Source organism: Neovison vison, chromosome 7, assembly GCF_020171115.1.
Source record: "Neovison vison isolate M4711 chromosome 7, ASM_NN_V1, whole genome shotgun sequence".
Lineage (NCBI taxonomy): Eukaryota > Metazoa > Chordata > Mammalia > Carnivora > Mustelidae > Neogale > Neogale vison.
Window position 1 is genome coordinate 190,187,260 of NC_058097.1, and position 15,914 is coordinate 190,203,173.

At 60.4% G+C, this 15,914-nt stretch overlaps 1 protein-coding gene across 1 annotated transcript; it reads right to left on the bottom strand.

The window, feature by feature from the left end:
* Positions 1-101: 101 nt before the first annotated feature.
* On the bottom strand, positions 102-15,462 carry MYBPC3 (myosin binding protein C3). Its single transcript, XM_044260949.1, has 34 exons — positions 15,438-15,462; positions 14,123-14,389; positions 13,465-13,578; positions 13,293-13,385; positions 13,057-13,205; positions 12,162-12,279; positions 11,992-12,040; positions 11,802-11,831; positions 11,591-11,644; positions 10,885-10,899; positions 10,483-10,646; positions 10,120-10,252; positions 9,849-9,851; positions 9,596-9,720; positions 9,397-9,502; positions 9,096-9,262; positions 8,617-8,782; positions 7,840-7,946; positions 7,720-7,749; positions 6,253-6,392; positions 5,935-6,015; positions 5,102-5,261; positions 4,676-4,780; positions 4,399-4,587; positions 3,573-3,707; positions 3,269-3,436; positions 2,457-2,545; positions 2,125-2,320; positions 1,902-2,041; positions 1,530-1,689; positions 1,279-1,415; positions 806-992; positions 541-574; positions 102-397 (listed from the first exon to the last, which is right to left on the bottom strand). Exons 1-33 carry the CDS (start codon positions 15,460-15,462, stop codon positions 564-566), a joined length of 3,813 nt encoding a protein of 1,270 aa, XP_044116884.1. The 3' UTR covers positions 102-397; positions 541-563.
* Between the last annotated feature and the right edge of the window lie 452 nt (positions 15,463-15,914).

Sequence of the window (15,914 nt, forward strand, 5' to 3'; positions counted from 1 at the left end):
GGACAGAACACCTGCCCCAGTTTGCTCAGAAGGTCAAGTGTATTTCCCTGTGCTTTTTATGAAAACAAACACTTCGGACAAGAGCCAGCTGTGACCGCACTCATCTTTTATTGCCCTTATCCACTGAGAAGATGTGGCAGGCCAGAAAGGCCTGTCCCCAGCCACCATTTCCTGAGCCCACCAACTTTTTGTTCCAAAGACCTGAGAACTTCCAGGGGGAGCTCAGGCGGTTCGGTCTGTGCGGAGCACCCCCTGCTCATCTTCCTGGCGCCGCCCCAGTGACGCTCTCCCAGCCCAGCCCCGGATACACACTCGTGCACACACAGCCAAGAGTGGGAAGGCGGCTTGGGCAGCGTCCTTCCCGGCTCCCGGGACCCCGGCCGGCATCCCTCGGCGCCTGCGAGACGGGTTCTCTTATGAATGTGCTGGACTGAGCCCTGTGAGAGGCGCCTCCATTTCCCGACGGCTGCCCCCAAACCAAGGGCCAGGGCTTGGCCTCTGACTCGGGCCGGGGCATCGGGGTGACTTGGGAGTACGTACCTGGCCTCTGGGGAGCCAGTCGGTCACTGAGGCACTGCAGGGGAGAAGGAGGCCGCACCACATGTGTGTTTCCCCTCCCAGTACCTTGCATGTCCCCCCAGGCTCCCAAGGGAGCAGCTGTGGCAGCAGAAGCCAGTGCCCATGTTGGACACAATGGGGTCACTGCTCTTTCAGCCAGAGCAGCTGCGGGGGCCAGGCCAGCAGAGTCCCAGCTGGTTCCCTGCCTGCTCCGCCACCCTGGGCCCAGGGCCCGCAGGCTCCTCACCTCGTACTTCTAGGCGGCACTCACACTGTGCCTCGCCTTGTAAGTTGGTGGCCCTACAGACATAGATGCCCCCGTCGAAGGGGCAGGGCTTTCTAATCTCCAGCGTCAACACTCCCTGCTTGCTGAACATGCGGAAGCGGGCGTCTTCCCCCAGATCCAGGCCGTTCTTGAACCAGGAAATCTTGGGCTATAATCAGGTCAAGGGAGGAAGGCAGACCATCTCAGGTTGACTTGAGGCCTGGAGAGAACCTGTTTCTATTCTACGGGCTCCCACTAGGATCCACGTGATGCCCTAGCAGGGAATGACCAGGGAGCCAATGGAGACTGCCAAGGCCCTCTTCGGGGAGAGGAGCCTCGCTGTCAGCCCCCGTGAGACAGAATGCAGGGAAGGGTGGGGGTGAGGACAAGTGGAGGTTGGAGCCTCTGAACCCTGCCTCCTGAGTCTGCCTGGCTCAGGGCCCCAAGCCCTCTACCTTGGGGCTACCCCGGACGGCACAGCAGAGGATAGCGTTGTAGCCGGCGATGACTGAGCGGTTCACCAGGGGGCGGGTGAAGCTCGGGGCCTCAGAGAAGTCCAAGGCCTTATAGTTGGGTGGCTCATATGTGATGCCTGTTGGTGATAGGACTTTGTAGCAAGAGTGTCACGCCACACTAGGCCCCCTCCCCGCTCCCACCGCTCCCCCTGCCCCGGCTCCTCCTAGGGGTGAGAGTAAAGGTACAGCACCTGGTTTGGGGATAAAGACAGGCTCCTTGGTGGTGGCGGCTTTGTCGCTGGGTCCCACCATGTTATGGCTGAAGACCCGGAAGTAGTAGCCGTTGCCAATGATGAGCTCTGAAACCACGCAGTGAGTGCGGCGGTAATGTTCCAAGACAGTGAACCATTCCTGAGGGTGTGGAGGAAAGGGAGGCTCTCGGGGATCTGGCCCTACTACCCGTCAGGGGCCTCTTTTGGGGGCCCCTGGTGTCTGCACCCCATCTGTAGCGGGAACCAGGTCAAACAGGGAGGATGAGCAGCAGACCCTTTCTAAGATCAGGGAAAGGAGTCTGAGTGGCCCTAGGGAGGGTCTATACGGGGCGCCCAGAACCCCAGGCTCACCATGGTCTTCTTGTCGGCTTTCTGTACTGTGTAACCCCAGATCTCTGTGTTGCCATCATCCTGGGGTGGTTTCCACTCCAGCGCCACGTTGAAACCCCACGCTTCCACGACCCGAATGTCCTGGGGAGGGCTTGGCTTGTCTGCAGGAGAGAGTCCAGCTGGAAGGTGCCACCTGCTGGGGGGGCTCCCCCCACCCCAGAGGAGGGGGCCCAGCGCCACGCACCAACAATCTGCAGGACCAGCGTGGCCTTGTCCTCCATGTTCTCGATTCGCAGCGTCACCTGGTAGGTTCCAGAGTGGGCACGGCAGGCAGCCCGGATGAACAGGATGGTGTCTGTGGCGCTGTTGCGGATGCTGACCTCCTCACCTGCCAGGGGCTGCCCCTCTTTGGTCCAGGTCACCTGAGGCCGGGGCTTGCCCTGTAGGGAGGGACAGCTCACCCCCGAGCCTGGCACGACTGGGTGGCATTTCAGGGTCTGGTCAGCCCCGAGACACGTCTCCCCGCTAGGCATAGTTGACACACGGCGGGGGCACAGGGAGGGTGGCCGGCCTTACCTGGAAAGGAATGAGGAGATTCACGGGCTCCCCAACCTTCCTCTGGATGGTCTGGCGCAGGTGCCTGGGCAACTGGAGCCGTGGCCGCTCTGTGGGTACCGAGTGGGCGGCTCAGCAAGGGGAAAGCCCCGCCCCAGGAGCGCCACAGCTCCTCCCTTCCGGAGGCGGGGCCAGGAGGCTGCTGAGGTGGCCCCTCCCCTAGCTCCCCCAACCCTAGCCCCAGAAGGTCTACAAAATCCCTGCTTCCACCGCGGCCTCACCACACCCTATAAGAGGCAGGGATCAGCGAGGGTGAGCTAGTGGTTCAGGGTCCCACAGCTAGCAAGTCACAGGCCAGAATGCAAACGCAGGATCTTGGTCTCTACCCTATCCCCCAGGCTGTTTGCACCCTAGGCTGCTGCCTCTTTCCAATCTTTTTTTTCTTTTCTTTTCTTTTTTTTTTTTTTTGCCTCTTTCCAATCTTTACATGATTGAGCCGTTGCTGGGAATAGAGGAATGAGAAGTGGATCCCAGAGGGGTTAATCTGATACCGAGTCAGGGGCACAGGGACAATACCCGTTGAACTGAGAGGCTCATACAACAGAGCTCAAGGACAATGGTGTGGTGGCCTCCATGTTCCTGTCCCAGAACCAGTCCCAGAAAACCGCAGGGAGCCCTCTCCGAATATTTGCCCTGGGCCTGGGACATGAAGAAAGGCTTTCCTGCCCCCTCCTCCCGGCAGGGGCTCTCCGGATGGGCTCCCCCTTCCGCCGACCCCAAGGGCCAGGCGGTCCGCGGCAGGTCTGTCCCGTGACTGCACAGGGGCCACTCACGCAGTATCTCCTGCACCGTCACGGCCTCCTTGGTGGCCACGGGCGCTCCGGGCCCGGCCATGTTGTGGGCGCGCACACGGAAGAGCAGCCGCGCGCCGGTGGGCAGGTCCTTCACCAGCATCGAGGTGCGCTCCGTCAGCCCCTGCAGGGCGGCCGTCCACTCCGAGCCTGGTCGGGGAGCAGCGTCGTCGGCGTCCGCAGCCCCCGCACCCCCGCTCCCGCCCCACCCCAGGCTGTCTGGGGCCCAGCGCGGGGCGGCGGGCCTGGAGGCTGGGCCAGGGGCGGTGCGGCCCGGGGCACTCACAGCCCTCGCGGCAGTACTCCACGCTGTAGCCGTCCAGGCCGCCCGCTCCCACGCGCTCCGGCGGCCGCCACTTGAGGGAGACGGTGGTGTCCGACACGTCCTCCACCGCCAGGTGGGTGGGCTCGCTCGGGGGGCCTAGGCACAGGGGGAGTCCGAGAGGGGCCCCACTGGGCCTGCACCACCAGGAAGACCGAAGGGCCGTGACCCAGCCTCCCAAGTGACCACTGGTCCCACGGGGGCGCTCCCCCCACCCCGTGCTGTCCGGGTTCCAAGCCCTGCCAGAAAGAGCTCTAATCCCAGAAAAGACCTGTCTCTGCACTTCGGGAAAAACTGGCCTAAAACGGGGAATTTCCTGGCACTGTGAGGTTAGATGAGTCCACTAAGAGTTAAGCAAACTGGAAGTCAGTCCCTAAAGGGAAAGGCCTGCAGCTTGCTCCCCATAAGGCATCACCCTCCCTCCCTGGTTGAAGGGAGCAAGGAAGAGGGGTCCATTGAAATTTATTGAGCACCTGCTGTATGCCATCCTAACAGCAGTTCCATGAAGTAGATATTGTCATCATTCCCATTTTATAGATGTGGAAGGTGAGGCCTGAGTGGCACCAGCAGTCAGAGTGGTGTGAGTCTCGGCTCCAACCCTACCTACCAGCTAGGTGACCTTGAGCAAGTCATTTAACTGTTGGGAACCCCATTTTCTCCATCTGTGAAACGAAGATGCTTAGCCCCAACTGAGGCTTAAAGGGGACCCCGATGTGGTCTCGTATGGTGGCCGCCCACAGAGCAGCCTGATTAGGGAGGGCATGGGCCAGGCCAGGCCAGGCAGCCTCACCGATGGGCATGAAGGGCTGGGAGGCTGGGCTGGGCCTGGACATGCCGATGGCGTTGACCGCGTAGACTCTCATCTCATACACGACGCCCTCGATCATGCGCCGGGCCTCGTGGCTGAGCTCTCGCAGCAGGTCAAAGTTCAGCCGCATCCACCGGTAGCTCTTCTTCTTCTTGCGCTCCAGGATGTAGCCTGAGGAGGGCCAGGCAGGAGCTCTGGTCTGGAGCCTGGACACCCCCGCAACGTGGCCCTCGGCTCTATCCCTATGCCCTCCACTCACCCAGGATGGGCTGGCCTCCGTCGTAGGCAGGGGGCTCCCACTGTACCATGCAGGAGTCCTCACCCACGTTGCTGATCTTGGGGGCCGCAGGGGCGTCTGGCACATCTGAGGGGGGGTGGATCCACATCAGCCCTTCCCCAGTCCTAGGGCCAGCGTTGCTAGTCCCCTCACCACCCCAACCAGCAGCTAGTGCCTGCCTCCTCTGCCCCATGGACATTTCTAGAATGCAGCTCGGATCATGTCACCAGCCTGTGATTGACGCTTCATGGTTCCCCACTGCCCTTGTTCACCCTGTGTCCTAATCCCAGTCACAGAGCTGAGAGCCCGCCCTATGATGTTTGTCAAAGGCGTAACTGAGTGAATGGATGGGTCCTCCCTGCTTGCCCCTCTGTCTTGCCCTCTTGGCCCTGGGCCAGCCAGCCTCACCGATGACCTTGACTGTGAGATTGACCTGGTCCTCGCCCACAGGGTTCTTCACCGTGACAGTGTAAACACCCTCGTCTTCCTTCTCTGCCCCCTCGACAGTGAAGATGCTGCGGTCCTTGGTGGTCTCCACGCGGACCCGGCCCTCGGTCTCACACAGCAGCTGTGGGGGGAGGGGAACTTGGGGAAAAGGGCCCAGTCGGACCCCGCAGGCTTTGACAGCCTCTCCAATGGCCCAAGGTAGGAACAGAGCTCAGAGCAGGGGCCGGCGAGCAAATGCGGCCTGAGCGGAAACCACTCATGTGAGCGCCTAGTCCAAAAACCTTGGATGTGGGGCCCGTGGGGGGCAAAGCACAGGGGCGAGGCTCTTGGGCTCTAGCTCCCGCTTTGCCGTGGAACTTCAGGTGATTACCTATTCTCTCTGTGCCTCGGTTTTATTATCTGCTGAATGCGAATAACGTGACCTTACAGAGCTGAGGGTCCTGAAAGGACGCAGGTAGGTGGAGGAGCTGACTGTGTTGGAAAAGCCGACCTGAGTGGTGCCCAGGCAGCTAGTCTTACAGGGAAACCCACTCCCTGGTCGGGAAGAAGCACAACGTGAAGGTCAGCCCTGAAGACGGGAGCCAGGGAACACCCCAGGCAGGAGGGTGCCCCAGCAATGTTAAGGGGACTTGTGCCTGATTGCAGCATGAGGGTCCCCCAGAGACCATGCCCGGGCAGGAGCACAGCTGGCCAGATGTGGTGCCTTCACGGAGACCTCACTGAAGGGTGGAAACCGTGTGGGCAGAAAACGACAGAAGGCCAACAAGCCTGAGCCCACCATCAGCCGCACTCACCTTCTTGTCAAACACCCACTCGTCACTGGCACCAGCACCCCCTGTGGCGTCAGGGGCTGGCCCTGCCGGGACCTTGTTTTTCTGGGAACAGAGCAGGAGGGAAGCGGTGAGGATAGGGGCTGACCTGGCCTGGAGGGAATCCCTGCCCAGCAGCCTTTCTGTCTCCCCTTTGCCCACCCCCATTCTGCTGCCCACCTTGCCCACCTCCCTCCAGGGACCAGCTAGCTGTAGGCCCTGCCTATGTGGGTGGGGAACAGATGCCAACATCCTTTGGTCCCACGCACCCATTGGCAGATGGGGAAGTAGAGGAGGGAGTACCTGTGGGATGCTCTTCTGCCAAATCACAGTGGGAGCCGGGTCCCCGGAGATAGGAACATCCAGGCGTAGCTTGTTCCCAGCCACAACCACAATGGTGTCTGGCTTGCGGCCCGGGCAGTCCAGGTGGATCTTGGGAGGTTCTGGGGGAGGGGAAGATGGCGTAGGTCAGAGAAAGCCCCCTGAAAGTGGGGGATCCTGGAAGGAGCATGTGTCCCTAGTCGTTGATTCTCAGTCACTCTGAGGACTAATTTACACACAATAAAATGCCATCATTTGAGCATACATCTCGACGGGGTTTTTTTTGTTTTTTTTTAAAGATTTTATTTTATTTATTTGACAGAGAGAGATTACAAGTAGGCAGAGAGGCAGGCAGAGAGAGAGGAGGAAGCAGGCTCCCTGCTGAGCAGAGAGCCTGATGCGGGACTCGATCCCAGGACCCTGAGATCATGACCTGAGCCGAAGGCAGAGGCTTAACCCACTGAGCCACCCAGGCGCCCCTATCTCGACGGGTTTTGACAAATGTGTACACTTGAGCCTCAGTCAAGATGTAGAACATTTCCATCCCCCCTAGGAAGTTCCCGGGAAGGTCTGTAACCCCAGGTTGCCTGCTGTAGCATTTCTCACACTGTGTTCAGGGGGAACACCAATGTCCCACCAGAAGAAAGAAAAAAGATGTTTTTGTGGCCAAATCAAGTAGGAAACCCTGGATTAAACAAAGTTAAGCACATTTCTTTAACCACGGGACTTTCTAGAGCCTTTGACATGCTAGCACACCTTATGAATCAGCAAGAAGCCGAGTAAGTGTTCAGTGTTTCCCAAACTTACTTCACCAGGGAACCCTGTTAAGATGGCGTAACCTAGTCCGTGAACTTAATTTGGAAAGCACTGACCTCGAGCATGCCTCAGCCTTGGACTGTTCTGACGTTAGGATTCTAAATGCCTGATGGGTGTTTAATCTATAAGCGGGAGGGGTATGTCTAAAAGCAGAAAAGATTTGGAGCATCTGGGCGCTCAGCGCACTAAGCATGTGACTCTTGCTTTCGGCTCAGGTCATGATGTCATGGTGGAGATGGAGCCCTGAGTTGGGCTCCCGACATAGAGCCTGCGTGAGATTCTCTCTCTCCCTCTCCCTCTGCCCCTCCACCCTCTAAAATATAATAATAATAAAATAAAAGCGGAAAGACTTAATAATGAAGTCTCACATCTTTTTTTCTCATTTCTCCTGCCCCCATGGAGGAAGCCCTTTCAAGATTCCCACTTTGTTTTATTATTATTATTTTTTTAGGATTCCCACTTTAGAGATGAGGAAACTGAGGTTTCTAGAGATTATAACTGGCCCATGGTTGTGAGTGGTAGGGCTGGGCGGGGTCTTGGGGTCCTCACTCCAGGTTCTTCACTCTTCCCGCTGTCTGGGACTGGAGGGGGACATGTGTGGAGGGGGCCCAGGGAAGAGGTCCCGACACTCACCTTGCCTGGGCACGAAGTCGATCTTGACCTCTGTGAAAGAAAGAAGAGCAAGTGGCACGGGGCGGGAGCGAAGGCAGAGCCCAGCCACAGGGCCCCCACCGCGGCCAGGTGCCAGCTCACCCATGAAATGGAGCTTGGCCGACAGGTTGCAGGCAAAGCCCTCAGGCACAAAGCTGTAGTCAGCCTCGTCCGCAGGTGTGACGTCATCAATGGTCAGTTTGTGGACCCTGCCGAGAAATGGGGGCAGGCTCACCATAGTCAGGGCTCCACCCCTAGCTCAGTGGTGGTCTGGTATTTTAAATGCTTTCTTTCTCTATTTTTGACTTTCTAGTCCCTCACGTGTTTTCAGAGGTGGACAATATACAAGTGCCCCTTGGCTGGGCCCTTGCAGACTGAGCAGGAGCTGGTCTCACTAATCTCTGTGAACTTGGGCCCAGCGCGGGCCAACCCAGATGCTCGAGGCATGAGTAAGAGAGTGGGAGAGAGTGAGGGTCCCTGGCCAGGGATGGCATCCAGGTGGCCTCCTGCCTGGTCATGAGCTGGGGGCCAGAGGCCGGGGGGCTCCCAACCTGTCTCTCTCACCACTTCCCTGTCTGTCCGTTGCCTCGGCAAGACTCCCTTCTGTATGCTTCTCTCTCTCTGTCTCCCTATCTCTTTACCGCAGTCTCTGTCCTGGGTCTGCATGTCTGTCTTTCTGTCCATCTCTGTCTCTCTGTTTCTAGCTCTCTCTCTGTCTCTGTTTTTCCCTGTCTCTCTACGTGTCTCTCTCTCAGTCACTGTCTCTATCTGCTCTTCTCTCTGTCTGTCTCTGTTTCTCCCTGTCTCTCTGTCTCTGTCTCAGTGTCCCCCCCCCCGCCATTTGCCCCCTCCGCAATGGGGCTGAGCCCCCACACTCACCGCCCGATGTGGGACACCTTGATGCGGCTGTCGGGGACCAGCTCCTTCCCATTCTTCAGCCACACGCCCCGCACGTTCTCGTCAGACACCTCACACTTGAACACTGCCTGGTCCTTTGCGCCCACCGTCAGGTCCGCGATGCTCTGGTACACCTCTAGCTTTTTCTCTGGGGGGCAGGGCAGAGCTGTGAGCTGGGGGCGGTGGGTGTGGGCGTGAATCCCCGCGGCGATCACGCGGACATGGGGGAACACACATGTGCAGGCTTGGGTGTGATGCGAGCGTGTCTCCGGTCGTACAGTGCCCACGGGGAGTCTCGGGGGGAGGGGGGGACGCTAACCAGGCCCACGGGACCCTCCAGAGGAGAACGGTGAGGCTCCATGTGTGCCGGGTGACTGGCCCAAGGTCACAAGGGCCACCATCCTGGGTTTGCCCGGGTCCCGTCTGCAGCCGGGGCGGGCACTGGGGCTGAGCGGCCTCACCCTGCACGATGAGCTCGGCCAGCGCCCGGCCCCCGCTGGTGCGCAGCGCGTAGTGCCCGGCGTCCTCCAGCGTCGCCTCGTTGATGATCAGGTGGTGTCTCCGGCCGTCCTTCTTGAACCGGTATTTGAAGGTCTCCTCCCGGGTCAGCTCCACCCCATCCTTCAGCCTGGCCGGTGGGTGGGCAGGAAGTGCTGTGGCCTCCTCCAGGGAGGCCCCCAGTGTGCCCCCCACCACCGGCCCTGCCCATGTCCCCATTGACCCGGGCCCCGTCCTGGGACACAAGTCACCTTTGGCACTCACCATTTGACCTGGGCCCCCTCCTCGGACACTTCGCACTCGAACTCCACCCGCTGTCCCACCATCACTAGCTGGTCTTCCAGGGGCCGAGTGATCAGCACGGGGGGCTCTGTCCCGTGGGGAGAACATGACAGTCTGTCCTCTGCAGCCCTGCCGCCCCCATCCCGGCTGCAGGCTCCCAGGGTCCTGGGTGCAGGCCCACCTTTGACAAAGAGCTCGGTGCTGCACTTCTCCCCGCCCACCGCGCACTGGTAGGCCGCGTCGTCCGCCAGCGAGCACTGGCTGATGGTCAGCGTGCGCTTGGCCCCCACAGACTCGAAGATGTACCTGGGCCCGGGGCCGCGGGGGATGGAGGTTCAGCTACACTCGCCTCCTGGGCCCTGGGTGCCCCGTCCAACCCCCTGTTGGGGTCCCGTGCCCCCCCCCCAAACCTTCCCTCCAGGAGCCGGCCTTACTTGCTGTGGAGCAGAAGGGGTCACGGGAGCATCCCGGGGAGCAGAAGCCGGATAAAGGGGGGGAGGGGGAGGAAAAAAAAGACAAGAACAGAGATCGGAAACAGAAAGATTGGAAGTTAGAGCCAGAAAGAAGGACATGGGGAGAGACAGACAGAGCAGGAACCAGCAGAGATAGAGAACACAGGCAGCGAGAGGCAGGGAGAGCAGGCTGGGAGCCTCCACGGTCCCTGAGCTCCTGCACCTGCCCCCACCCCCACCCCATCCACCGCACCTGCCGCTCATCTGGATCTCTTGTCCATTCTTCAGCCACTTGACCTCGGCGTCGGGGTCGGCCAGCTCCACGGTCAGCCGGATCTTGTGGCCCTTGCTCACCTGGTAGGCCGGCTCCAGCTTCTTCTGAAAGGCTGAGCACCGCCGTCACTGTCCCCGCTGCTCCGCTGCCCTGCACCCCCGAAGGCTCACACCCACCTTGGAGGCCGGTGGCTGTGCCAGAGAGCTGCGTCCTCCCAACACTCCCTCCTACCTCCCCTGTTCTCTCCGCTGTGGTCTCTTGCTAAGCTGGGCTCTCCCCCACCCCACCCTGCCCCGTGTGTGCCGCTCAGCCTCTCCTCTGCGCCGCGGGGGGCGGGCTCACCTGTGCTCTTCTTCTCATCCCGCTTCATGCCCTTCAGCCTCTTGAGCATGCCCCGCAGGTCAGTGACCCCGTGCTGGAAGGCGATGCGCTCGTACTCCGACGGGGACGCCTGCCGCAGGATCTCCCACACGTCTTCCTCAGCTGGGGCCTCCAGCCTTGAGTCCCTGCATCCCAGTCCCGCCAAGAGACCTCAAGGGATACCCGGGGAGGGGGGGGTCCACCCCACCCTCCCCTGAGGCAGGGCCTCCCTGGGGGGCTGACCAAGGAGCCCTAGTGGCCCCAGGCCATCTGCCCCTTCCCCTCTGGTGGTGCCACTTGAGCTGGCATTGGACTTGAGTTTCAGTGTGGGGGCGTCCCTGAGGAAGGCGGGTGACAGGGGTGCAGGCATCATCAGGCACTCACCTCCGGAAACTGCTGCTCCAGGCAGGGCAGAAAAGCAGGGGACAGTTAGAGGCGTGGCCACCTGCCCGCAGGGACCTGGGGCCCCAGCCCAGGGGCCCAAGCCTCCTCCCTCCCTGCCACACCCTGTCCCTCCATTTACACTGCCCCGAACACGTGGCCTTGCTTGTTCCTCCTGAGCTCTGGCAGGCGGGTGTCAGGAGAACCCGAGGTGCAGAGACGCCCTGGTCAGTGGGGGTCCTCACCAGGTCCGTGTGAGTCCCAGCCCTGGCTCTCGCCGGGGCCTGACAGAGTCCCACCAACCCCCTGCCGCCCGAAGCGCCCACCCGCGGAGCTTACTCTCTGGGCCGCAGCAGAACCAGCCATAACGCAGGGTCCGGGAGAGAGAGGGAGAGGACGCACAGTCAGCTGGGGGGCTGGGGGAGCCGTTCCCAGTTTCTCTGCGTTCCCCGGAGCCTACTGAGCTGAGCTATCATAGACTCAAGTTGTCGGGGGCTGTGGGCGACCCCGTGAGGATGTGAGTTCACGGGGTACAATGTCCACAGAGCCCTCTGCTCTTCCCAACACCAGGATGGTCCCGTCCGACCGACAAGGAAACCAGCTCAGAGTTCAGAGACCAGCTCAGGGCCGCACAGCTGGAAAACCGCACGGCTGGGGTTTGAACCGGGGCCTCGCTGTCTGCCCTAGGCCCTGCTGCCCAGGGGCTCACCTCTTCTTCAGCAGTGAGCTGAAGTCCAGAGTTCCAGCGTCCTCGTGGCTGTCACTGTGGAGAGGGACACCCAGTAAGGCTGCAGTGGAGCCAACTGGAATGGGCTTGGGGATGGTGGGCGTGGGGTGAGGTACTGAGGGGGGAAGGGGCACTGGCTGGATGGGAGCTCCCGGGTCTGTGTCCTGGACAAGTATGGGCTGGGACAGGGTACCTGATCCGCCGACCACTTCCTGCCAGGCTCCTGTGGGGGTTAGAACAAGTTCCTCACTGCCCAGGGGAGTTTGCTGTCCCCCATGCCTATCAACTTCATCCTCCCCAACATCTTTCCCAGCCCTGACCCCGAGGGGCCTCAGACCCCAGCGCTGGCCTCCCCTGGACCCTGAGGAGAGGGAACCACTCACGTGCGACGGAAGGCCGATCGGAGGTCCAGTTCTCCAGGACCAACGGCCTCTGGGGGCAGAGAGGGAGGTGAGTCCAGGAAGGGGCTTCAGGGGAGCAGGCATGGGGACAGACATGGGGAACAGGACCCATGGGGACCCTTATCCCAGGACAGATGCCAGGCTCCCCTCACCATGGACAGTGAGATTGAAGTTGCAGCTGTCAAATTTGTCCTTGGTGGACACCTCACAGCGGTAGCCGCCTGCAAAGGTGGCCTGGGCATCTGTAATGTGCAGCTCAAACAGGTAGACCTGTGGAAGCGAGTTGTCAGAAGAGACCAGGGAGGCCCTTCACTCCTGAAGGAGGCGTGGCCACCAACGTTCTCAGCCCCCAGGGTTTAGTTCACCCAGAGGGTTTTGTGTAAATAGGAAACCCCTTTTCAAGACATGACTGCCATCTGCTGGCACAGGGTGATGATAAAATATAAATCTGTGATGCCTACAAGGCAAATGACATTCACTTAAGATAAGGCACTTTTGTGCAGTGCACAATCCACACAAATGAACATGTTGGCCCTGCCCTGCCAGAAGCCCACTTGCCTGTGCCAAGACTGTGGAAGAGTGGGAGAAGGAGCAGAAGCAGGGAGTCAAAGCACAGGTTCAAGGCCTGGCTCTGAGTGACCTCAGACCAGCAAAAACAACCTCTCAAGCTCTGGTATCTTCTTATATATAATGAAGGGCCTCTTGGGCTCTGACACACATCTATCCATGGGCTTTTCATCCTCACTGGCTGATGCTCCCCCCTAGCCTTCCTGAGCTCCTTGCCCCCTAGCTTTATACACACCCCCCTGAGATGATCATGCCCTGTGAGCCCCCCAGGTCCCACAGGTCCCCTGGGCCTCCTTGTTCTCCCCATGTACCCCCGGCCCTCCAACCTACTTCCCAGCCTCCCCAGGTTTCTTCTTTGCACGTCCCGTGTGCCCTCAGTGTCAGGGTGAGCCCCAGCACCGCCTGTGTCTCTGGGGCCTCCCAGCGGCTCCCTGCCCTCTTTCCACCCCGTGCCTCCAGCCCCGTGCCCCACAGGCCCACCTTGCTGGCGCGGTCGTAGCTGCTATGAAGCTGCAGGTGCTGACCCGCTTTGCTGCTCAGGTCCACCCACTTGCCTTTGAACCACTTCACCGTGGGCGGCTTCAGGAGGCTGGCTCCGGCCACACGTGCCGAGAAGGTGATGCTGCCACCTACACAGAGGGGAGACAGGCTGGGCTGGGGGGACGCCCTGCTGTCCCCTTCCCCAGCCCACCCCGGGTGCCTCAGCCCACACTCACCTACGGTCACCTCGCCATCCTGTGGCCTCATCACAAAGAGGCCGATGGGGTCATCAGGGGCACCGGAGGCATCAGGGACCGCTGAGCTTGACCCTGTGGGTGGAGGCCTTTGAGATCTGTGCTGGGACACCCCATCCAACGGCCCTGGCCTCCCCTGCATCGCCCCTCTCACCTTCGGGACTCGGAGAGCTTCCTCTCTCCTCAGTGGCTGAGGCCAGGGCTTCTCCGGGGGCCCCAGGAGCCTCAGCAGGGGCAGGGGCAGGGCTCGGTGCAGGCGCTGCTTTCTCTGGAAGGGGCAGGGGCAGTGGTCGTGGGGCCGCTTCTCACCAGAGAGCCCTCCTCCCGTCCCTAGTCCCCGTCCCTCTCTGCGGGCTGACGGAATCAGCAGTATGCATCTTGCCTTCTCCTCCCCCTTGCAGGCCCTGCGCCCACGTCCTGGCGGATCTGCCCCAGCAGCTCTGAGCTCTGTCCCTCTTCTCCATCCCCAGGCAGGGCTGGGGCTCCCTCCACACCCCCAGCAACCAGGGCTTCCCTGCCGGCACACACAGCCGCCAAGTCCCCATCTGTGAGCGGGTGTCCTGAGGACATTGTGCCTTAGTCATCCCCGAATTGCCCCTACTTCCACCAAGGCTGGAACAGGCCAAGGAGCCACATGGGAGCCTTCAGAGAGGTCTTGCTACAGAAAAGAGGAGGAGGGCATTCCTGGCAGACAGCACAGCCAAAGCAAAGGCAAGAAAGTGGAAAAGCACTTCCTGCACGCTGGGCCATGGGGAGGTGGCAGGGCTGCCACCGGATGCTGAAACCTCATGGAAGGCTGGCCAGGGTCTTACCTGCTTCTATGACCTTGAGGTCAAACTTGACCTTGGATGAGCCAGCAATGACTGCATAGGACCCCTGGTCGGCAGGGCCCACGTCCCGCACAGTCAGAGTGTGCCTCGTGCCCTCGGCGGCCAGGCTGTACTTGTCACTGGCGCTGATGTCACTGCCCCCTCGCTGCCAGCGCACCTTTACTCCTGACCGCTCTGTCTCGGCCTCGAACACGGCAGGGTTTCCGGTGGCCACCTCTGCTGACCTCGGCTTCTTGCTGAAGGCTGAGACTGAGACAAGCCCATGGAGGCTGCAGGAGCCCCTGACTGTCCCATGCACCCCGCCCCTGCAGCCTATCCTCCTAACTACGGTGATAAACACTTTAATCTATCACCTCATTGAATGGTCCCACGGTTCTGTGAAATAGATGCAATTATTATGCCCATTTCTCAGATGAGGACACTGAGGTTCAAAGAGGTTAAGTGACTTAACTAAGATCACTCAGCCAGGCCGTAGGAGAGCCAGAGCTGTGTTCCTAACCTCCACACAAGAATTCTACTAGATGTGTCTCTGGATACCCCACACTCCCCGCCAAGGGGAGCATGGGGGAGCCCAGCCCCCTCTCTCCCCTACAATCCAGGGCCCTTAGCATGAGGCAGGTATTCTGCCTACTTGAATGTGGCTAAATTTGTTCTCCAAGGGCCTCAGGCTGAGAATCAGCAACTGAGATAAACTTGGCCTGGGAGGGGCTGGGGGCCTGGATCCCTGCCCTGCATGACCTTGTAAGAGCACAGGCCAGGACCCGGTCCCTGGGCTATGACTTTCTCTGCCCTTGGCCCAGGATGGCCTTGGTCCTGGGGCCTCTTAACCGTCCTCTCCCAGAACAGACGGGCTGCATCACCTCAATGTGGGAGTCCCGCCTGGTGTGGGGGCCGCAGGGGTGCAGGCTCGTAAAGCAGAGAGTCTCACAGCTAGAGAGAACCAGCCCAACGCCTCCTTGTACAGAGAGGGAAACTGAGGCCGGGAGAGGTCACGGCCCTGCTCAAGAGCATTCAGCGAGATGAGCTCAAATCTAGACTGAACTTGGGCTCTTGCCTATGGCAGCCTTTTCCCAAAAGGCAAGCCCGGACTTAATCTTGCTAATCTTGGGGACAGGGATAGGGTCCTCTGGTGTGCCCTCACTCTATCAGAAGGATGGAAAAGAGAAACTAAGAGACAGGAAAAGACCTGGAAGACAGCCCCCACTCTCGGGAACTCACTCTGAAGCCTGCGTCCCTATTGTAGCTGTCCCAGCCCTCCCTGCCCCACACCCGGCCCCGACCCCAAGCCTGGAGCTACCTGGCTTCTTCCCTGGCTCAGGCATCTTGAGAGAGGTCACACCAGGAACGGAGCAGACACAGGCCACCCGAAGAGGATCTGAGCAGGACCGTCCCTCCACACTATATAAAGGGCCCTCCCCCTCCCCAGAATTTCTTATCTGCCTCCTGCCTGGCCACCTGCTAAATATAGACAAATTCCAGGGAGCGAGGCTTTCCAGGGAGATAGCGGGGCCACATTGTTCCCCGATAGCTCCCGTCCCTTCCCCCTCTAGTCCAATATGATGGCTTCTGCCCCCCAAACCTTGGTGAGCCTCAGGGGTACCCCACAGCCTGTCTGTATGTCCACCTGGCGGAGAAATGGTGGAACGGATTGGTATGCACACAGATCCTGGGGCCGGGCCACCCCGAGTCCTGGCACTGCCCCTTCCTTCACCTCTGGACCTTAGTTCCCTTGTCCGTACAGTGGGGTGATGGTAGCAGCACCCACCGCGTAGGA